This window comes from Mastacembelus armatus, chromosome 15 (genome assembly GCF_900324485.2).
Source record: "Mastacembelus armatus chromosome 15, fMasArm1.2, whole genome shotgun sequence".
In the NCBI taxonomy this organism is placed as follows: Eukaryota; Metazoa; Chordata; class Actinopteri; order Synbranchiformes; family Mastacembelidae; genus Mastacembelus; species Mastacembelus armatus.
In genome coordinates, this window is record NC_046647.1 from 1074782 (window position 1) to 1099466 (window position 24685).

The 24685-nt window shown below is 40.1% G+C and overlaps 1 protein-coding gene across 1 annotated transcript in view; it reads left to right on the top strand.

The window, feature by feature from the left end:
* atp6v1ba (ATPase, H+ transporting, lysosomal, V1 subunit B, member a) overlaps window positions 1-24685 on the top strand; it is a 47464-nt gene that overhangs the window by 13704 nt on the left and 9075 nt on the right. Inside the window, exons 2-11 of the mRNA XM_026308801.2 lie at window positions 7299-7354; window positions 7616-7714; window positions 8292-8385; window positions 9037-9114; window positions 11561-11700; window positions 16248-16349; window positions 17498-17595; window positions 17892-18015; window positions 23122-23272; window positions 23941-24023. Of these exons, the coding sequence (XP_026164586.1) occupies window positions 7299-7354; window positions 7616-7714; window positions 8292-8385; window positions 9037-9114; window positions 11561-11700; window positions 16248-16349; window positions 17498-17595; window positions 17892-18015; window positions 23122-23272; window positions 23941-24023 (1025 nt within the window). The remainder of the gene's footprint in view (window positions 1-7298; window positions 7355-7615; window positions 7715-8291; window positions 8386-9036; window positions 9115-11560; window positions 11701-16247; window positions 16350-17497; window positions 17596-17891; window positions 18016-23121; window positions 23273-23940; window positions 24024-24685) is intronic.

Here is a 24685-nt window from a genome sequence, read left to right on the forward strand (position 1 = left end):
CTGATTGGATAATCACAACAAAGCATCTGAAAGTGGTGTAAGGATGTTTTTTGGGGTTAAGACTGTTAGATGGCCATTTGCTGACTTCATAGAAAATTGGAGGACTTGGCAGTTTTCCTGGTAACTGTTGTTATGGTAGACCAGACCTACCCTTGGAATGACTGCACTTCTACATCTTCACATTACCTCTTTTACCACAGCCATTATTGTATTTATCTTGTACCTGTGGCTTATATTGTAACCAGGTGCAGGAGCCAGCAGCACAGCTCCACACATTTGCTTGTGGTGCTGTGGATGACTGTGTTGTTATTTTGGACAAGTACATCTTGATATTAAGGTTCTGCTACCTTCAGCCATGAATGTGTAACAACATTGTCACTTGACAGCAGAGAAACACAGGCTGTAGAATTAGTGTGAAGACTACAAGTAATTTTATCATGGTGGTTTATTGACTCACTGTTGCATGTTTTTTGGCTGTGTGTGAGGTGAGGTGTGGGTGAGGGCTAGTTTTAGGTTTGAGGTAATTAGCATTCCCATGGGGCTGTGGGAATCCCTTGAAGTAGAGCCTAAGACGCGATTGTGAGGCTGCACATCACAGCAGCCACTGCTTTGTAGCGCTCATTTATTGTCCGAATGATGATGCGCCCCCATCGCCATCCCAGCCTCAACCCCTCTCCGCCCCTTCTGCTCCCCTCTCTTTCAGCTGGGAAATTGAATTGTGTTGGAATGCTCTGTGCCTCTTTTCTCTGGCACTTCAATGGGCTCTTTAGTATTTCACACCAAGATGTCCTTCAGGGTGCGAGGTCAGGCTACCAAAACAGCTTCTAGTGGTGGATTAGGACCAATTAACATCTTTGTACACAAAGGGCTGTGGCAGCTGAACAGACTGCAGGGTGACCCACACTGCCGTTGCATGCCAAGCTGGGGGACCACTGCACTTGAGCTGAAGTAGCAAGAGGGGTGGAGAAAGTTTTCCAAGCCTAATGGGAAATGTTGCTACTTCACACCTCATGAAGGTATAGTCCATTGAGCAGTCGTTATCTTGTGAAATAAGAGAGCAAACCACTTTTTTAGTCATCACAGTTATACATAAGAGGACACCCTGAGCTGTCCTGTTTTTTTTTTTTTGTTGTTTTGTTTGTTTTTTTTCCTTTAATGAGAGGCTATGATGTAGTGCCTTTAATCCAGCTGAAACTCCTTATTCAGAGATTATTTGCCCTTTAGGCACTAAAAAGATGCTACATTTGCTTTAAGAGTCAATCTTAAAAACCCTTTTAAAACTATTTGGACCTTGCAAATGATGATGTACTAAATTTTATATATTTATTAATTGGCCAGATTAGTAAATATATGTTAGTACATTTAAATACTACAGTTGAAGTAAAGATTAAACTGTATGATCAAAAAGCATATTTTGATGATTTCAGGGAATGATGGAAAGAAAAGTCTTTCTCCCATCACTGTAAACAAATACAGCGATGTGAAAAAGTGTTGGCCCCCTTCTTGATTTCTTATTTTTTGCATGTTTGTCACACTTTGTTTCAAATCATCAAACAAATTTAAATATTAGTCAAAGATAACACAAGTAAGCACATCATGCAGTTTTTAAATGGTTTTTATTATTAAGGGAAAACAAAATCCAAAACTACATGGCCCTGTGTGAAAAAGTGTTTGCCCCCCTGTGTTAAAACAACTGTGGTTTATCACACCTGAGTTCAATTCCTCTAGCCACACCCAGGCTGGCTTACTGCCACACCTGTTCGCAATCAAGAAATCACTTAAATAGGACCTGCCTGGCAAAGTGAAGTAGTCCAAAAGATCCTCATAAGCTATACATCATGCCGAGATTGAGATCTATCAGCCTGGAAAAGGTTATAAAGCCATTTCTAAAGCTTTGGGACTGCAGCGAGCCACAGTGAGAGCCATTATCTACAAATGGTGAAAACATAGAACGGTGGAGAACCTTTCCAGGAGTGGCCGGCCGACCAAAATTACCCCAAGAGCGCAGCGGCGATTCATCCAAGAGGTCACAAGAGATCCCACAACAACATCCAAAGAACTGCAGGCCTCACTTGCCTCAGTTAAGGTCACTGTTTATGACTCCACCATAAGAAAGAGACTTTGCAAAAATGGTCTCCATGGCAGAGTTCCAAGACAAAAAGCGCTGCTGAGCAAAAAGAACATAAAGGCTCGTCTCAGTTTTGCCAGAAAACATCTTGATGATCCCTAAGACTTTTGGGAAAATACTCTGTGGACTGACGAGACAAAAGTTTAACTTTTTGGAAGGTGTGTGTCCCATTATGTATGGTGTAAAAGTAACACCGCATTTCAGAAAAATAACATCATACCAACAGTAAAATATGGTGGTGGTAGTGTCATATGGTCTGAGACTGTTTTGCTGCTTCAGGACCTGGAAGACTTGGTGTCATAAATGGAACCATGAATTCTGCTGTCTACCAAAAAATCCTGTTCGTGACCTGAAGCAAACTTGGGTTCTGCAGCAGGACAATAATCCAAAACACACCAGCAAGTCCACCTCTGAATGGCTGAAGAAAAACAAAATGAAGACTTTGGAGTGGCCTAGTCAAAGTCCTGACCTCAATCCGATTGAGATGCTGTGGCATGACCTTAAAAAGGCGGTTCATGCTCGAAAACCCTCCAATGTAGCTGAATTACAACAATTCTGGGGCCAAAATTCCTCCACAGCGCTGTAACAGACTCATTGCAAGTTATTGCAAACGCTTGATTGCAGTTGTTGCTGCTAAGGGTGGCCCAACCAGTTATTAGGTTTAGGGGGCAAACACTTTTTCACACAGGGCCATGTAGTTTTGGATTTTGTTTTCCCTTAATAATGAAAACCTACATTTAAAAACTGCTTGATGTGTTTGTGTTATTTTTGACTAATATTTTAATTTGTTTAATGATCTGAAACAAAGTGTGACAAACATGCAGAAAAATAAGAAGTCAGGAAGGGGGCCAACACTTTTTTGCACCGTTTCGACCATTAAGATGCAGTAGACTTGTGGATTTGTAAGAGGTTCTTGTATAATTATGTAGCCCGATTTTCCCTGCATCATTACTATTACCACCCTTGTGTAAATAGCCATATTTGTCTCTTTTGAGACCTGTGGGCAAATTGTAGGTTAAGTGTAGTTATTAAGTCCATTTTATAAACATAGCCAACATTTGCCATTTGTGAGGGGAAAAGAGGTAGCCATGAAAATGATGGAATTGTATGTAGGTATGTTGTTTTTTTTTGTTTGTTTTTTTTTTTAATGCAAAGGGAATGTTTAGCTGTAGAGAACTGGCTGGATTTAATATATTATGATGCCAGTCATTGTATTAATACCAATATTTAATATTTGGAGCAGTTTTGAAGCAGTGCTCTGACTGTGTATTCTGGGACAAGTAAGCTTTGCTTATTGGAAGGTCTTTGGAGGTCTTTATTACATCTTAATGTGCAACTCATGCAGCTTGTCTACTTTTATTTGTTTTCCTGTCTGCCGACATAGTTAAGATCTGCATTTGTACCATCCAGTAATTTTCCCATCATCTGTTGCTCTATTTCAACATCGTGGTGTGTGATTTTTATGTCGCAGCATCAGTATATGTTGTATGCAGTATATCCAGCAAATTAACACTGATCAGAATATTGCTGTAAAGGAGACCTATTCGCTGGTTTTGCAAGGTTGCCCAACAAACAGAGAAATGAAAAGAATGAGAGTCATTCACCAGAATCTGAGCTCTGAGGCAAGAAGTGAGATAAAGCTGTTTAATGATTTATTTTTCAGGAGAAAATGTATATATATTTTTTTTCTACCCGTGGTGCCATTGGTTTTTATTATCACACTTGAGCCAGCTTTTGTCTTGCCCAGTCTCTGCCCTTTGTGTCTTCCTCAATCTCGGGTCCTCTACCAGAGGCTTGGGAGTTTGAGGGTTCTTCGCAGTATCTTAGCTGTTCCTAGCACTGCGCTCTTCTGGACTGAGATCTCTGATGTTGTTCCTGGGGTCTGTTGGAGCCACTCTCCCAGTTTGGGGGTCACAGCCCCGAGGGGGGGTGTGTGTGTGTGTGTGTGTGTGTGTGTGTGTGTGTGTATGTATGTATGTGTGTGTGTGTGTGTGTGTATATATATATATATATATATATATATATATATATATATATATACGCGCACACACACCCTGTCTGGCTAATAGAGGGTGAAATGCAGGTGTGTGTGTGGGAAATGGCTGCAATACTGACAAGTTATTTTGTTGGCCTATGCCTAATTAGTGGCATAGTGGATGCACCCTGCTAAGCTTTAGTGCTTTATGTTCGCACCAGTCTCCTCTATTTTCCTTTCCCCTTTGATATCAGTCCTGAGACTGATGGTTCGCACATAAAGAGGACACCCGACCATGATAGAGAACTCAGTGGAAACAATACTGCCACCTTCAGGCGCTCACCTCCTCCAGTACCTTGTCTTTGCAGTTCCCTCCACCCCAGAGCCCTGCAGATGTGCAAAGGGACTGGATATTAGGGATTTCTTGCAAACGTAGCATAAGGTAAAAATATGTGAACCTCTTGGAATTAACTGATTTTCTGCATTAATTTACCATAAAATGTGAGCTTCATTCAAGTCATGACAAAACACAATATACTCAAGCTGATAACATACAAAGAAATTTCACTTGTCTTTATTGAACAGACCAATTGAACATTCACAGTGCTAGATGTAAAATGTCTGCTGTGAACAGCTCTCTGGAGGTAATTCCATGGGTGTTATGTCTGCGTTCTGAGCCTCCACAAGGATGCGAAGTTCATTGTCCTGCTGCATCACTGAACAGGCCCTGAGGCAACAAAGCAGCCCCAAATCATGATGCTCCATCCACCACAATTCACCATTGGGGGGATGTTTTGATGTTTTTGATGTCTTTTGTTTCATCAGTCCACAAAACATTTTCCGAGTAGTGTTGCAGATTGGCCAAGGTGTTTTGGCAAACCTCTGGCACACAGCAATGTTTTTTTTTGGAGAGGATCAGTTTCCTGTGTGGTATCCTGTCATGGACACCCTGCCTGTCCAGACCCATGTATGATAAACTCATGAACAGAGATGTTTGCCATTTCCAGTGATGCCTTTAAGCCTTTAGCTGTGGGTTCTGCTTTATGTTATTGAAGATTCTGCTTTGTACCTTGGAGGTCATCTTCTAGGAAGAGTAGCCACAGCACTAAACTGTTTCCATTTATAGACAGTTTGTCTAAATGTCGACTGATGGATGGCTAAAGACTTTAAGACACCTTAGTATCCCTTCCCAGCCTTATGCAAATCAACTACTCCTGATTGTATGTCTTCAGAGATCTCCTTTTTGTGAGGCATAGTTCACATCAGCAGATGCCTCTTATGAAGAGCAAACTTAAAAAGTGCCTTTTATTATTCAAAGCTCTAAACCACACCTCAAGACTCTTTTCATCAACAGGACTCTAGGGGACCAAACTACTGACTCCACTTTTCACTCCACTCCACATTTCTTTGAAGTAATTAGTCTATGGGTTCACTTACTTTTTCCTTTAGCACTATGAATGCTTAATGGGTGTGTTCAATAAAGACAAAATTAGAATTGTGTGTTATCAGCCTAATCACATTGTTTGTCTACTGTTGTGGCTTAAACAATCCATTTTATGCAAATTAAGGCAGCAAAGGCAGTTAGGTTCACATAGTTCACGAAAATCTAGTGTACTGCATTCATATACACATTATGTGTCTGGGTCAGTTGTGTTTCAGAGCTCAAGAAGCCCTGTGATGGAGTCTAACAATGGGCTTTGTTTATGGTTTTTATCATTTTATTTTTGCATAACTTTTTGATTAAATTATTTAAAAATCCATGAACTGAGATCTGTCATTTACAAAAGTATTAGACCTTTGCTGAGGTGTTCCCAAACGTCAAGTATATCATGTGTGCTTAAATCATCCTTGACCGGAGTCCCCCTGTGGTAAACTGAACTGATAGGACAGACAGTGTATGTGCCTTGTCATATAAGTTCATTTTACCCCAGGCGTGCTGTAGTAGTTCTAGACTCATCTCAAGGAGAATAAATCAAACAGGATGCAAATGGCCAGAGTTTGCATCCACAGCAATGAGAGATTTCATTTTAGGGTTTTTGACAAATTTGCAAAAATTTCTGCATTTACACTTCATCATTAAGGATTATTGAGTGTTGATTGAGTTGTATCCATTTATAAATTTTATGTGCATATGAAGTCGGCAAAAAGTGAAAGCATGAAAGCATTCAAATATTTTCTGAAGCCATTTTATTCCGACACATGGAGAACACTTGCTGTTATTAAGGGCTTTTCTTCACCATGTCATCCACAAGACCTGTGCTCCTCAGTTTGCCAGGCCGTTTGCCTTTATTTATTTATTTATTTATTTATTTTTTGTTTTTACATTTTTTAGAATAAACCCCGAGTGTTCATTTTTGGCAAACCACCTATTTTTTATATCTGTCTGATATATCCTCGTATTGACAGACAACCCACCACAATTGAGTTGTTAACTCTCAATCAACTCTGAGCTAGGTATGTGCTCTTTTGTGCATGAAGTGATGTTGAAACAACACACAATAATGAAGAAATGTAGTAATCGTATGTCCAATTACCTTTGAACCCTTTCACTTTGGGCAGTATGTGTGAAAAGGCTCTGTCTCTCAACAAAACCTGTTTAAATTAAAGCTGAGACCTAGCACTTATAATGTAGTATCCATTATTACATTAAACTGAATAAGCTCAAGCACAGAGAGGGAATAAGAAAAATGGTGCAACTGTCCAAATACTTCTCTAAACTGCATTTGATGCTGGTTTTTCCACTGAGCTCTAGTGTGTTCTTTCAGTATATTGTGCTGCAGTCCCCACAGTTTAATGCTGCGGAAGGCCACAGGCTATTTCCACTAACCTTCTTCATTGATGACCTTTCATTTAGTAGTCTGTTATTGTGAGGCTCAGAACTAACCACATGTGCTTGTAATTGTACTCGCCATATGTGAGCAAGTAAATTTCATGCATTTTTTCGTGACATTTGCTTGCCTTTGACATTTGGGCCTAGAAGTGCTTGAAAGCTGTTTAAATCTCACCATGAAAGGTCAGCTTGTGATTATTAACAGTGTTGGCTGAAAGAAAGTGTACTTGTTCTTCATGTTGATTGGTGGCTTTCAGCTGCATAAGGAAATTGGAATATTGTCATTATTGCCAGGATTATTTTCCTGTCCTGTGGTCTATTAAAATATAGAACTGAGTGGACCATGTAACTCTCCTCTCTTTCAGCCTATTCTACTGTGTCGGGTGTAAATGGACCTTTAGTGATCCTGGATAATGTGAAGGTGAGGCTGCTAAGATGTTCTGTTGGTGCTCACCTTTTTATCACTAAATGAATTCTCCTATTACTACTACTAATATTGTGTTCTTATTTATTTATACTTACCTATGCTAATACATTTTTAAATGAGGTCAGACTTGGCAACACAGCTGCTCAACAAACTGTAAAAAGCCAGTATAACTCACCACTCATATTTCCAGACGCCACTTGTATTAATGATATAAATGTAGTTTTTGGACAGCTGTGTTGAATCTCTTTGATTTAGTTCCCCAGATATGCTGAGATTGTTCACCTGACACTGCCGGATGGCACCAAGAGGAGTGGGCAGGTCCTGGAGGTGATTGGTAGCAAGGCTGTTGTTCAGGTAAGATAAAGAATGTGTAATGGATGACCTAGCATCTATCAGACCTCTCGTTAAAGAGTCCTATAGTTGACACTCATTATAGAATATCAGTCAAACTTTATTTATATAGCACATTATGCAGGTTACACATACAGGTTATGCAATTCAAATGCTTTACAGATGATTGACAGTAAAGACTAAACAGTAAGAGTATTTGAGACTAATGCACATAAAAAAGATAACATTTTATGTATAAGAAAATAATCTAATATTTAAAAATAGAAAGAGATTAAAACAGAACAACAGTCATGACAAAGGAAGAACCAAAACAGTTAAGCAATAGTAAAAATTTAGAAATTATAAGGCCCCACATCTAACCCAGCAAAAGCTCATCTTGCCCATTCAGTGGTCATACTAGTATATCTGTGTTATACCACAAAATATTAGCATGTTAGCTTCCAGCGTTAGTGCAGCAGCAAAGAGCGTGGCTATGGACTCCGTCCTGTTTTTGCATCCATGCTGAACAAAAATGTATACTACTCATGTAACTGTCTTCAGAGTGTTCTTTTTTTACAGCTTGTTGTGTCTGTGTGTTCAGGTGTTTGAGGGAACATCAGGCATTGATGCCAAGAAAACGGCCTGTGAGTTCACCGGTGATATCCTGCGTACCCCAGTGTCAGAGGACATGCTGGGTATGATGAACATGATTTCAGACTGCATATTTAATTCAAATTTAGTGATAACGCCCTACAAAATAGTAAGTAAATAATGAAACTGATTAGTCCACAGTTTAGGTTTTGGTAGTAGCTGCATAGTCCTCCTTTCATATTTCAGTCTTTGAAACACTTTAAAGTATACTGAATGATGCTTTATGTGTTGTACTGTATTTTCCTTCAATGTGCTGATTTTACTTACATTTTCAGTCTACTCAGTAAATGGTAAAAGTGAAACAACACTGAATGAAACCTTTTTCTGAATGTTCTTGAATGTCTCAATCAGTGCGATTATCTCAGTACAGCACAAGGTTATATATATATTTGAACAGCAGAGGAAAGTAAACCTGCTTTTGTTTTTGAAGTATCATTAATCATGTCCATGAATTTCTAATTACTTGTACTTGTTACTTGTAGGCTCGACAAGAGCCATCAGAGCCACTCTTATCTGTTTAGAGTCTGGCACAAAACAGAATGGATCAGATGTGGTTGGAAGTGTCATCTAATGAATGTTATTTTATTAGTGTTTCTTAGTAATTATTTTTTCATTCAAGTTCCAAATAAATCAAATATTTATTAATTAGAAACTAAATTCTGTTTGGCTTAAGGGAGAAAATGTTCCTCTTTTAGGGCGTGTGTTCAACGGTTCAGGCAAACCCATCGACCGAGGGCCCACTGTTCTGGCTGAGGACTACTTGGACATCATGGGTATGACATCACTAACCTGATGATGATGTTGGATGTTGGGCTGTATGTTTGTAACCTAAATGTCTTTGCTCACAAGATGTACTGTATCTTATTTCATATATATATATACAGTGGGTACGGAAAGTATTCAGACCCCTTTAAATTTTTCACTCTTTGTGTCATTGCAGCCATTTGCCAAAATCAAAAAAGTTCATTTTATTTCTCATTAATGTACACTCAGCACCCCATCTTGACAGAAAAAAACAGAAATGTAGAAATTTTTGCAAATTTATTAAAAAAGAAAAACTGAAATATCACATGGTCATAAGTATTCAGACCCTGTGCTCAGTATTGAGTAGAAGCACCCTTTTGAGCTAATACAGCCATGAGTCTTCTTGGGAATGATGCAACAAGTTTTTCACACCTGGATTTGGGGATCCTCTGCCATTCTTCCTTGCAGATCCTCTCCAGTTCTGTCAGATTGGATGGTGAACGTTGGTGGACAGCCATTTTCAGGTCTCTCCAGAGATGCTCAATTGGGTTTAGGTCAGGGCTCTGGCTGGGCCAGTCAAGAACGGTCACAGAGTTGTTCCGAAGCCACTCCTTTGTTATTTTAGCTGTGTGCTTAGGGTCATTGTCCTGTTGAAAGGTGAACCTTCAGCCCAGTCTGAGGTCCTGAGAACTCTGGAAGAGGTTTTCTACCAGGATATCTCTGTACTTGGCCGCATTCATCTTTCCTTCAATTGCAACCAGTCGTCCTGTCCCTGCAACTGAAAAACACCCCCACAACATGATGCTCCCACCACCATGTTTCACTGCAGGGATTGTATTGGACAGGTGATGAGCAGTGCCTGGTTTTCTCCACACATACCGCTTAGAATTAATGCCAAAAAGTTCAATCTTGCTCTTGCTTCTCAGATAATCTTATTTCTCATAGTCTGGGAGTCCTTCATGTGTTTTCTGGCAAACTCTATGTGGGCTTTCATGTGTCTTGCACTGAGGAGAGGCTTCCGTCGGGCCACTCTGCCATAAAGCCCCGACTGGTGGAGGGCTGCAGTGATAGTTGACATCTCCCTACTGCATCTCTGGAGCTCAGCCACAGTGATCTTTGGGTTCTTCTTTACCTCTCTCACCAAGGCTCTTCTCCCACGATTGCTCAGTTTGGCTGGACGGCCAGGTCTAGGAAGAGTTCTGGTCGTCCCAAACTTTTTCCATTTGAGGATTATGGAGGCCACTGTGCTCTTAGGAACCTTGAGTGCTGCAGAAATTCTTTTGTAACCTTGGCCAGATCTGTGCCTTGCCACAATTCTGTCTCTGAGCTCCTTGGGCAGTTCCTTCGACCTCATGATTCTCATTTGCTCTGACATGCACTGTGAGCTTTAAGGTGTTATATAGACAGGTGTGTGCCTTTCCTAATCAAGTCCAATCAGTTTAATTAAACACAGCTGGACTCCAATGAAGGAGCAGACCCTTTGCAGTGTCACTGCAAAGGGTCTGAATACTTATGACCATGTGATATTTCAGTTTTTCTTTTTTAATAAATTTGCAAAAATTTCTACATTTCTGTTTTTTTTGTCAAGATGGGGTGCTGAGTGTACATTAATGAGAAATAAAAGGAACTTTTTTTGATTTTGGCAAATGGCTGCAATGACACAAAGAGTGAAAAATTTAAAGGGGTCTGAATACTTTCCGTACCCACTGTATATACACTTAGTATTTTCTTTTACTAAGAAAATATATATATATATAGCATATACTGTCCAACAGTATATCAAACAGTTAAAACTAGCTCTAATGCTCCAAATGTGGTGTTTGCACATTAATGTACTGGTAGTAATAATAACTTAGTAGTAGTTTCAGTAGTCACATGGGAGACTTGTCTGAATTAAGATTTTATAGTTAATGGAATTGTATATTGCATTACTGTGCCTTTAGGGATCTGAATGCTTTCTACAGAGGTAAACATGCATCGATGATTAATTTTGGTGCCAGGTTTTAGGAGTAAAGGCAGTAACTTAAGTGAAAGTGAAGTGAAAGTGACTTAACTGGCCAAGTATGGTGACCCATACTCAGAATTTGTGCTCTGCTTTTTAACCCAATCCCAAGTGAACACACACACATCGTGCACACATACCCGGGGCAGTGGGCAGCCAATGCTGCGGCGCCCGGGGAGCATTTGGGGATCCGGTGCCTTGCTCAAGGGTCTCACCTCAGTTGTGTTATTGAAGGTGGATGGGGCGCTGGCTGTTCGCTACGTGCCACCGACAATTTCCCCGCCGGACCTGAGACTCAACCCTGCAATTTTTAAAATGTGGAAACGCTTCACGAATTTGCGTGTCATCTTTTCGAAGGGGCGTCTGTCATCTAGTTGACTTTACCTTTACTCTGAGCATTGTTTTTTTTTTTTTTTTTTTTTTTTTTTTGGGAGCGTGGTCTCTAGCTGAAGCAGTCTTTCTGTGTTTTACAGGTCAGCCCATCAATCCTCAGTGCCGTATCTACCCTGAGGAGATGATCCAAACTGGCATCTCAGCCATTGATGCCATGAACAGCATAGCCAGAGGGCAAAAGATCCCGATTTTTTCAGCTGCTGGACTGCCACACAACGAGGTGAGGCCAAGAAGCCAATTACTACAACAGAGACAGAAAAAAGTACACTAATGTCTGATTACATGCATTCAATTCAGTTTTATTTGTACGGCACCAAATCACAATAAACTACTATCTAAAAGCACTTCATATATAAACCCAACAAATCCCTCCCTGAGCGAGCACTTGATGGTGGAGAGAGAAGAGAATCTCGGTGAAGTCTCCCAGCAGTCTAGGCCTATAATCTAGGACTGACATTATAGCCTATAGGCAATTATCGAAATATCCTGATGACAATCTAGTCTTGAAGTAACAAATGCATGAACTAGTTTTTCTGCATCATTTTGAGACAGGATGTTCCTAATTTTGGCAATATTGTACAAGTGAAAGAAGGCGGTTCTAAACAAAAATTGTATTTCCAGATTTATTACAAGATTTTTCGTTAATATCCAGGGAACATAGTGCATTCATGTTTTAGTCCAAAAGACGTATCATCCGAGTAAATCCATAAAACCATCGTCCTCCTCATGAAACGTTTTAATCCGGTTCGTTTTACGGTTGATTTTGCTGTTTATTCAATAAAGATTGACATAGCAAGCTTCTGTGAATCACATCAGACCTCAATGAAACTTACTTGTTACGTTTTACAGCGTAACTAAGCATAAAACCAATAAGAATCAACACTGAGAGCAAATCCCAGTCAGGGGGATAGGACAACTTCTAATGGAAGTAGAACCAGCAAGTCGCATTGTTTGTCAATGATGACTGACGTATCTTGTAGCCAACAAAAAGCCCTTTCCAGCAATGTATCACACTTTATAGCTGACAAAGGGTAAGAGGGATTTAAACGGTCCCCACCACTACAGTAAGTTGCCGTGACAACGGTGGGCACGCAGCGGACGAAGCTAGAGGGGGGAGGGGAGTCATATTTTATATTTTACATCGTGTAATAATAACCTGGAAAGCTTTTTTTTTTTTTTTTTTTTTTTTTTCTTCAAAGACCATATCTCTAGATGATATTACAACATGATAACCTTTTGTTAGTGGTAGCTTTGTCACAGAAATCAGACTTCAATGTCAATAACCGTTGACCCAATTGAATGAAAATATCTTGTAACTTTATTTGAAAAGAACATGTCATACAAAGAAAAACAACATAATTCTACCTTGTTCATCAACTTATTTTTTTAATCATTGTAAACTTTCTGTTTATTTCATCATCATATTCAACTAGTTTCATAACATCAGTATCCTCCTCCTCCTCCTCCTCCCTCTGATTGCTGCAGGTTTGTAGCTTGCACATTTCTGTGCACTTTAATTTGTTGGCAAGACGGGAACAGTCGGGAAGTTTGCAGGTCCGTGAACACTTGCAGGCCATAGGCTCCAAAACAGCCATTGGTGCTGGGGGTCCCCGCATCCAGTCTAACATCAACATACCTGTACAAATAAGAAATAAGATATTTCTCATCTAGAAATTACCTATACATATATACTATTTTATTATTAGTTATTAGAACATGTAATTATTGTATTTATTATAAGCATACCTTTGTCATCAGTTGTCCATCCATGTCCTTTTGGTTCGGGTATGTCTGGCTGTCCTTCCAGACTGAGCCTCCAGACAGCTGCCTGGTAATTGGCACGCTGTATAGCCTATGCAGCTTTAAGCAGTCCCTGCAAGGGGGAAGTAGGCTGGATTCCACTTCACCCCTTTTGGTACAGAATAGCAGGTAACGTAGATCATTGACATCACATACACTAGACAAACATGCATACATCCTGCAGACAAACGATTCCATGTTGCTGTATAGTTCCTCTGATACATCCCAGGATGTTCCCAGGGATTTGAAGTTTTTTCCTCATCCTGCAAAAGCACGTACACTATCACAACTCGTAAAGGCATGTACCCCTATAAGAGCATCACATAGGTCATCTCTGAGGAGCTGAGCAAGGTTGCTGATGTTGATGTACCTTGTTCGATTCTGAGTGCCAGATTTCTGACAAAGGGGGCAGTTTATCTTCTTACAACATCCAAGACAAAGGATCATGACATCCGTGTCCTCACTCGCAATAACTATGGTTTGATAGCCATACGGGCTAGCTTGATTTGCATATAGGAGCATACGGGTATCCGCCTCCTCATGGGAAGATTTCAGCTCTTCAACAATATTCCAGTCTTTTTTGGTAAGACAATAGCATCTCTCTCCACAAGTTGCAAATAACTGCTTGTCCTGAAGCTTTACTCGGTTCACTGCTAGCTTCCACTGGTCCACAATGAATATTATCAAGGAATGCTAGGTTCAGCACAGAACCAGCAATCTCTCCAAAAGTCTTGCCATCACCTTTTAGTTTCTGAACAAGGCTCATTCCATCAATGATGCATGCAGTGTTCTCCAATATCTTCAACTGATGATGCTGATTTCTCTAACTCTCTTGCAAGAGCAGCCTTATTAGTTTTCCGCAGTGAGCCATCTGGATTTGAGAGTGCCCAAGGCAGTGGACCAAGTGGATGAGCCAGGACATCTTTTATGTGAAGTTCTCTACTTTGTGAAGCAATGATCATATGCCCAAAGAGATTTCTGTCAGCTTTTAAGACCACGTCTTTCTTCTGTGCTTCTTTACTCTAGCACTTGTCTTGATGCTTGAGAATGTCTTCAGATTCTGTTTTCTCATTTTGTCATGGAATTTGGTTGCAGGTGACTCTTTCTCTAAACGTTCACTTCTGAACATCTGATATGCCTGCTCTCCAGTCTTGTTAGCTTGCAGCAGATCACTGGCTATGTCTGGTGACACAGCCATTCCTGTGGAAAGACTAATGATATCAGACTGATCTGGACCTAAAGGGTTTACCCAGCTCCTCTCCATAAGTTCTACAAAGGCATTTACATCTGTCATATCCTTCTCTATCCTGGGCTTCTGTAAATCATTTCCCGTGATACAATACTGATGGTATGCTACCTTCAGGTAGGTCTTTAGCAAGATCAAGGATGGGCTCTATCCTCTTATTTTAGCTGCTCTGAGTAGTGTGTTCCATGAATCTATATTCGTAGGTGCCACAAGGTTAGAGTCATCATCTGAACAGTGTATTAAACACTGGCTGTGTAACACTTGCCCTTTGTTCTGCCATACTTCTCTATTCTGTGATTTGCATTGCTCTGAAAATAACAGAAATACTGCTTTATCAAGAACAAGAAACATTTAAATATGTGGTGCCTAAAAATAGCATCAGGACTAGCCGTTTCCAATGATGATATGTGATAGTCTGTGCAAAAAAATAGTATCTTGAAGTAATCTGGTTTTGAAATCACATGAAATTTCAGTCTTGTACTACTTCCATTTCTGCATCTCCACACACTCAATCTTTTTTTAATTACTTTTTTTTTTTTTTACTTTTTTTTAATTACAAAGTTGTTATTGTATTAAACAGGTATCAAATGAAAGAGTGGACCTTCTGCTTCACAGTTACACTAGTACCTTGCTTTTGGAACAGAGATAGCTGGCTGTAAAACTTTACAATGAATGGTGAATACCACAGAAAAAATCATTTGTATGTCTGTACTTCATACACCAACATAAAACATGATGCACCATAAAGCCCTCAGCATTATAAAGGACCTGATCCAAAACCTCTTCACCTTGAAGCAGGAAGGCATGAGATCCTCAAGGCTTCCTCTGCCAGATTTGCAACAGATTCTTTCTTCAAGCTGTGAGGATCCTCAACAGCTTGCACCTCCAGCTCCCATCCCACTTCCTACTGGTCCATGAGAAGCAATACTTTAAATCTACATATGTGTGACATAATGTGTAGAAACCACAGTAAACATTGACTAACAATTTTTGGAGCATTCTCAGGCTAAGTGACTATATTTGCTATATTTGTATATATTTTCCTTAAAATAAAAATATTTGCTGAAATCTAAAGAGTAATGCATAGGGTGTTTCATTCTTTCAAAAATGAAATAAGCAGTGGCCACAACACTAACTCATTGTACTGAGCAAAACAGTATTGATTGATTTTAATCTACTGAAGCACTCCAGCACAATTGAGGTTTCCTGAGTGACAGGCCATTGGCCGTTTTTGGTTTTTGATGCTCTATCTAAAAGAGAATTTAGAAACCTGTGTTGACCTTTCTTCTTTTTCCTTTATATGTCTGCGGTAATCTTTTTACCTTCTCCCAATATGAAAATATTGTCAGGTAGCAATAGAATTCTATTTGTGTATTTTCAGAGAAAATGTATTACCCATTTAATTAATAAATTACTGACAACTTCTTCTGATTTGATAAAATCCCAACACTATCCAATTTCTGTGAACCTTTTTTTTGGTAATCACACCTTTTCTTTAAACTATAAAACTTTCCATTTGTGTCGTGATAACCACAGCTTCTGACAGTAAAAATGTGACTAATGGGTGTTGAGAAATGGCTGTTTAATGTGGCTAAGAAGAATTTGTGTTTTTGTGTTTGCAAGACCACAAGTGAATGAGCAATCTTGAAAATAAAGACCTGTCTGACTGGCTTCAGACCTCTTAACTGTCTAAATCCTTCTGCATATTATATTTCTTTCAGATTGCTGCCCAGATCTGTCGTCAGGCTGGCCTAGTACAGAAGTCGAAGGATGTGATGGACTACAGTGCTGACAACTTTGCCATTGTCTTCGCAGCCATGGGTGTAAGCTGATAGACTGCAGCATTCAGTGGACATCTTTGTTTTCACCCATCTGTGACTCTAATCCCCCTCTTAACCCTGATGTGACACTTTGTCCCCTCTGTCCCACCCTGCTTTCTATCTTATATTCACCAGGTGATTTAACCTTTAAGCTCTCTTGTTATTTCTGCACCTCTGAGCATATCCCCAGGCTATGTGGACAGGTTACTAATTCAACAGGTCCTTTAACAGTGTCAGCTCCACAGTATCAAATTCTCACCTCACTGCCTGCTCTCCTGCTGTAATACCCTGATTGTGATAGGCTGGACCATACCAAACATGCACACACACATTTGCTTTACTTGCTAAATGCTTCCCTCTTCTACTTCACCAGTTCACATCCCATTGTGGTAAGTCTAGCAGAAGCATTCCAAAGCAGTGTTAATAGGGATATCTGCACATGGATAGGACTTTTTAAAAGGGCAAAATAACAGCAATTATTTTTAATGAATGCTTTTCAAAAAAATGCAATGCAAGTGCAAGACTTCAGAATGTTTTGTGTTACGGAGCTCATTGTATGCCTCTTGATGTAGAGAAATTGTCCTTATTTATAGTTTTTATCTTTTCATCTTTATCCTGAGATTGAAAATTGATGTGAATTATCTTTTTGGTTGTGGAAAAGTTGGAGTCATCTCTGTCAAAGGAAACCATGAGCAATGTTGTCTATCTGTAATAATTTTTAAAGACAAATGCCAGATGTTTCTCAGCCCTAGCATCTTGACTGTCGTGGTTTACTGCTTATAAGTGAGACATGACCTAAATATGTTGAGTTTTACATGTTAGTCTCATATCTTAGCGCCTGAGTTGCTTTTATATAACACTTCAGTTGAACTAAGGAGGGAGCACAAATTGTAAATTCTCACATTGCATCAATTATATTAATTAGGTTAAAATACCTTAAATGTCTCTACAATCTACAGTCTGTACTGCAACTGTTGCTGACTGTTGTCAGCACCCTAGCATCCAGCTATTCTATTCACTTTACACTGTTTCTTTGACTCATGTCTGCTGCTCTGTCTGAAAAGGCTTATATTTAATCTTTTATCAAAATGATTCACGATCTTCCACCGAAGGTTCCTTTCTGTCTTTAACTTGTAACATTTGTCTCTTAGGTCAACATGGAAACTGCTCGCTTCTTTAAGTCTGATTTTGAGGAAAATGGCTCCATGGACAATGTCTGCCTTTTCCTAAACCTGGCCAACGACCCCACGTAAGACTGATCTCAGTACATGTGTGTGAAAGCTGTAATTGTACACCAGCTCCTCCCATTCATTGATTCTGAAGGATGTTCTAGTGATGGATGTCAGAGATGATGTGTAATGTCTGCTATGCACAATAGAAGTTTACTGGCAAGATATCCACAAATAAAAAATGATCTCCCTGTTTCCCAAATCATTTTTTGCTTTGTTGCTAAGAACTAGTAAACTAGCAAACAGCTGACATTTGACAGAAGTTTTGATGTGTTCATCAAGATAAGTTGTTTTTGTTTTTCCTGTAACTAATCAGCATTGAGCGTATCATCACCCCTCGCCTGGCGCTGACTACAGCAGAGTACCTGGCCTACCAGTGTGAGAAGCATGTCTTGGTCATCCTGACTGACATGAGCTCCTATGCTGAGGCTCTAAGAGAGGTATGACTACCACCTCACATTTTCACATGAACCATCTGATGCTTTTGTCTGAGTTCCTGATTGGAAAAGTCTGAATGTATAAACAGTAAAAAAATTTCATAAATATTAAGTATATTTCAGTTTATGGCATGGTCTGGTTAAGACACCCCCTGCTACAGACTGAAGGTACCACTTTGCTTAGAGGTAGTAAGTGGTGATGACAAAACCTGTTCTTAGTATGTATATTAAGTGTTCTGTGCTTCTGTCAGCAGAAAATTATTTTTCTTTCCCATTAAGGAATTTATAGGAGTACTTTGACATACATCAAAGTCTGAGCTGTTCTGTCCTCACATAACTATTGTGTCTTTGAAAAATATTTTTGTTCTATTTTTTTTAAAAATGTTTTTCAATGTCTACAAATGTGGAAAACACCAGAATTTGTCTGTCTGCGTATCTTTTGCCTTTTCTACCCCAAATTTGGCCCTATTCCCCAGCCCTACTTGTACTTAAATAGTTGCATAAAAAATTGTTGCAGTAATTTGCTAAAAGTACCAGTCACTGTAATTATGATCAAACACAAAGTCGAAAAAAGTGCATTTGTAATGCTATATTCATCAGCAGGTTAATGCACATTTGGTGCTCCAGTGAGTACGTCAGTTCAATTCAGTTCAATTCAATTTTATTTGTATAGCGCCAAATGACAATACAAATCATCTCAAGGCACTTTACAAAAACTAAAAACCCAACAAATCCATTATGAGCAAGCACTTGCCGAAAAAGTGAAAGTGACTTAACTGGCCTAGTATGGTGACCCATACTCAGAATTTGTGCTCTGCTTTTTAACCCAATCCCAAGTGCGCACACACAGTAAGTGAACACACACACCCGGGGCAGTGGGCAGCCAATGCTGCAACGCCCGAGGGTCCGGTGCCTTGCTCAAGGGTCTCACCTCAGTCGTGGTATTGAAGGTGGACGGGGCGCTGGCTGTTCACTACATGCCACCAACAATTTCCCCGCTGGACCAAACTGAACAAACGTCCAGCAGAACCAGGCTCAGTTTGGGCGGCCATCTGCCTTGACCGGTTGGGGTGAGTGGATAGAGCAGAGAGAAAAGAACATCAACAATAAACAACAAATAGACACTGCAGGTTGGTGGGGCCAGTAACTGCACATCAGCGATATACAGCTCCAGGACCAGGGACACCTGCAGAAGGTACAGAGAGAGAGAGGGAGAGAGCACAAACTAGGGGAGAGAGAGAGAGCACAAGGTTAGTGACATTCAATGGTGGTATATACAGTGGGTACAGAAAGTATTCAGACCCCTTTAAATTTTTCACTCTTTCTGTCATTGCAGCCATTTGCCAAAATCAAAAAAGTTCATTTTATTTCTCATTAATGTACACTCAGCACCCCATCTTGACAGAAAAAAACAGAAATGTAGAAATTTTTGCAAATTTATTAAAAAAGAAAAACTGAAATATCACATGGTCATAAGTATTCAGACCCTTTGCAGTGACACTCATATTTAACTCACATGCTGTCCATTTCTTCTGATCCTCCTTGAGATGGTTCTGCTCCTTCATTGGAGTCCAGCTGTGTTTAATTAAACTGATTGGACTTGATTAGGAAAGGCACACACCTGTCTATATAAGACCTTACAGCTCACAGTGCATGTCAGAGCAAATGAGAATCATGAGGTCGAAAGAACTGCCCAAGGAGCTCAGAGACAGAATTGTGGCAAGGCACAAATCTGGCCAAGGTTACAAAAGAATTTCTGCAGCACTCAAGGTTCCTAAGAGCACAGTGGCCTCCATAATCCTCAAATGGAAAAAGTTTGGGACGACCAGAACTCTTCCTAGACCTGGCCGTCCAGCCAAACTGAGCAATCGTGGGAGAAGAGCCTTGGTGAGAGAGGTAAAGAAGAACCCAAAGATCACTGTGGCTGAGCCCCAGAGATGCAGTAGGGAGATGGGAGAAAGTTCCACAAAGTCAACTATCACTGCAGCCCTCCACCAGTTGGGGCTTTATGGCAGAGTGGCCTGACGGAAGCCTCTCCTCAGTGCAAGACACATGAAAGCCCACATAGAGTTTGCCAAAAGACACATGAAGGACTCCCAGACCATGAGAAATAAGATTCTCTGGTCTGATGAGACCAAGATTGAACTTTTTGCGTTAATTCTAAGCTGTATGTGTGGAGAAAACCAGGCACTGCTCATAACATGCCCAATACATCTCTACAGTGAAACATGGTGGTGGGAGCATCATGTTGTGGGGGTGTTTTTCAGCTGCAGGGACAGGACGACTGGTTGCAATTGAAGGAAAGATGAATGCAGCCAAGTACAGAGATATCCTGGAAGAAAACCTCTTCCAGAGTGCTCAGAACCTCAGACTGGGCCGAAGGTTCACCTTTCAACAGGACAATGACCCTAAGCACACAGCTAAAATAACAAAGGAGTGGCTTCGGAACAACTCTGTGACCGTTCTTGACTGGCCCAGCCAGAGCCCTGACCTAAACCCAATTGAGCATCTCTGGAGAGACCTGAAAATGGCTGTCCACCAACGTTCACCATCCAATCTGACAGAACTGGAGAGGATCTGCAAGGAAGAATGGCAGAGGATCCCCAAATCCAGGTGTGAAAAACTTGTTGCATCATTCCCAAGAAGACTCATGGCTGTATTAGCTCAAAAGGGTGCTTCTACTCAATACTGAGCACAGGGTCTGAATACTTATGACCATGTGATATTTCAGTTTTTCTTTTTTAATAAATTTGCAAAAATTTCTACATTTCTGTTTTTTTCTGTCAAGATGGGGTGCTGAGTGTACATTAATGAGAAATAAAATGAACTTTTTTGATTTTGGCAAATGGCTGCAATGACACAAAGAGTGAAAAATTTAAAGGGGTCTGAATACTTTCCGTACCCACTGTACATGACAGGGGGGAGGAGCGGGGGGGGGGGGGGGGGGTTATGGTAGGGGAGCTCAGTGCACTGATGGTCCTCGGGCAGTCTAGGCCTATAGCATTGGCCTATAGCATGATTGAGACAGTAGGTGGGTTTGTTAACATTTTGAGTGAAACCAATTGAATCTAATATTGAATTAAATGCAGTGCTGACACTATTATTTTCAACATCTACATGAATGTTAAAATCTCCCACTATAATGACTTTATCTGATCTAAGCACTAAATCAGACAGGAAGTCTGGAAATTCAGTTAAAAACTGAGTAAGGGACAGGTGGACGGTACACAGGTTGAACTGGTTTTTGTGTTTTCCAGTTTGGATGTGAGAGGCTCAGAGTGAGGCTCTCAAATGAGTTATAACTGTTCTGAGGATGAAAGTTTAATAATAAGTTTGAGTGGAAGATTGCAGCTACTCCTCCACCTCGACCTGTGCTTCGAGGAACATGATAATTTTTATGACTGAGGGGGGTTGATTCTTTCAGACTGACATATTCCTCCTGCTGCAGCCAGGTTTCACTAAGATAAAGTAGGTCAATTTGGTGATCAGTTATCAAATCATTTACTAACAGAGATTTAGATGAAAGAGACCTAATATTTAATAGTCCACATTTGACAGTTCTGTTTTTCTGTTCAATAAGAGGAGTGGTCTTAATTTTTATTGGGTTTTTATGAATAACTCCTCTTCTGTTAACTTCTGATTTATTTGATTTATATGTTAGTGGGGAAGACACAGTCTCTATGTGGTTTGAGGGGGGCGACAGCTCTAAGGAAACTGCAGAGAGGCGTTTTAGACTGTCTCTCTGCGTCTCGGTGTATAGTGTGTTTGGGACTCAAAATAAACTTGCAGCTGCTTTCACGTCTCCACATGGACTCAATTTTCCACAGTCCTTTGCTTATCAATTTCTACCTGAATTTTATGCTGACACATAGGTTCAACAAAATGGAACTAAATGTCTGTTTCCATCTATGCAAATTGCAGGAATTAGTTTGTTGAGAAACGATTGGTGGTGCTAACCTTCCAGTTGCAATTAACCCATAGCAGAAGAAAGTGCACTGTGAAGTCAAAAAAATGTATAAGACATGAAAATGTGGCATTTCACTGCAACCCAGTGAGCAGTGACGTTTTGCATACAGCTATCCCTGTATCTGCCTTACTGTCACTTATTTTTAAATGCTGTGCTCTTACTACATGTCCAGCACATTCAGTATAGTACATACTAAATCCTCTCAACTGCAGCAGAAGTTGAAGCAACGAACCATGCAACAGTGTGTCAATGTAATACAGCAGTGATAGACTCACTAAAGTCCTACTGAAAGGGAGGATAATGTGTCCTTCATTCTTGTAGGAAATACCTTAACTTCGTTATTATCTGTTTGGCTTTTAAAAGGAAATGGGCCCCTTCCCTCCTCCTCCACTTGCTGCCCTCCTTTTTTCTCGTGGTGGGGAGTAAGGCCTTCTTGACTCATACTTTTGCGTCTCAGTAATAATCCTTTTATGCTGTACAGTTTGCTGGCTCAATATGCTGGCAGCAAAATGTAGCTTTTAAAATGGTGCGTGTGTGTTTTCCCTTCTTGCATTTGCTATCCATAACCTTGGCATATGCACACTGTATGAATTGTCAGATAAGATTCATGCAGCTTGATGGGTATTTCAGTACATACAAAGAGCTGGGAGGACATTAACGTTTAACTTCTGTTCCCATTCATGTATGTGAAGGTTTAACTTTGCATTGAATCTACAGTTCACAAGTGTTTAGCCTGCCCATCAACCTTTGAATCTGAGGATGAATGGGATGTATTTTCTTTCTTGCTTGCTCTAAATTCACTTGACTTTGGGAACAACAATTTGCTTTTGGTCATTTTTGTAGAGGGCCTGAAAACAGAATGGCAACATTTCCAACCAGCTGTTTGCCTCTTATGAAAGGTATTGAAGGAGTTAGCATCACTTGATTCTCCAACAGTAAATGGGTTTATTGGTTTATTTATTTATTTTTGTTTGTTTTCAGAAAGGTGTGGTAGTGATTGACCCATATAGAAACAACCCTTCACTAAGCCTTTTCTACCCTTACATACTATCACAAAAGGGAAATAAATGTTAACCAGCCTATGTCCTTGACCTTGTTCTCATCATTCCTGTCACACACCCACCCCCACTACCCCATCCAAGGTCTCTGCTGCCCGAGAGGAAGTACCAGGCCGTCGAGGCTTTCCTGGCTACATGTATACCGATCTAGCCACCATCTATGAACGTGCTGGCCGTGTGGAGGGCAGAAATGGTTCCATTACCCAGATCCCCATTCTCACCATGCCCAATGATGGTGAGAGCAGCAGCAACAGAATAAAGGCTTTCTTTGCTTTAAACTGAATAATAATAACAGCTGTGTGGTGGGCCTGGATGTGCATAATGAACACATGTATTTATGATTTCAAAACATTGTCATAGTTTTTCTGTTCTAGTGTATCTGTTAGATATCAGTGTGATTGTACAGATTATACTTCTCTTTTCTGTCCTTAAATGCCTAACTCTCATGGAAGTCATTGTTTGAATTACTGGAGTAGGCAATGTGAAATGGACAGAGGAGACATTTTTGATGCCTGCAGTTACCATAGCAACAGGTATGAAGAGCCTACTCCTATCTAGTTGAACAGGAGTCCCCCATTACAGCATCACAGGGAGGTGATTGTGTCGGCTCTTACTAAACACTGCTGGTGTTCCTGATGGCTCTCGGGCTTTTGATTTAGAGTAAAGGTCTTTAAACTGGGAAGCTAGCACAAATTCTGTCTTCTGTTGTGTGTGTGACACTGTTTTATTATCTACAAATCAGGTGATGATTTGAATAGTGCCTCAATTTTAGATGTCCTTCACTGTGAATGTGAAATCAACTGAGGCATTATTTTTATTTTTAGTGTTTATACTTAGGTATTTACTGAATACAGGACTTACTTGTTGGATATGCTGTGACTCGTTGTATTTTGTCTCTAACAGATATCACCCACCCTATTCCTGATCTGACTGGATATATCACAGAGGGCCAGGTGTACGTTGACAGACAGCTGCACAACAGACAGGTATTCATCAGTCCTTTTTTGAAGCCATTTCTTTGAGGCAATATTCATCACACCTGGGGTCTAAAACGAGGTTGACATTCTTGGCGTTGATGGTCCCAAAATGCCACAAGCTCTATTGGTTATTTTCTGTTTTGATAAACACAAATAGACCACTGTCCATCGTCCTTTGACAACCAAGACTAGAATTCTGTATGCATAAAGCTTCTGCATTGTAAAAGTATTTAATGCATATGATGTGGTTCTTCTAACATGTGGTTGGCTTGTGGGGATCCATTAATAAATATCGAACTGTTGTCACTGATTGATCTCTGGTTGGGCCCAGTAGTAGAGACTGCAGTCAGCAACATAGTTTCATATACTTCACTGATAAACCAGTGAGTTACACTATATAAGTTTTTTTTTTTTTTTTTTGGTGTAGTTTAGACCTGTGGAACTATTTTTCTATGAATGGGTCCTCTCTTTGTTCAGGCCTGTTGGAGCAACCTGCTACTAAGTAATATTTTGCACAAGCTGGAAAGTTTAACCTTTGGTCAAAATGTTTCATTATACTCTAAATCAAGTTAGTGGAGTCAGAGTTTAGAATAGAGTACTCTGGCAGGCAAGGCAAGGCAGCTTTATTTACAGTGGTGTGAAAAAGTGTTGACCCCCTTTGTTTTCCCTTA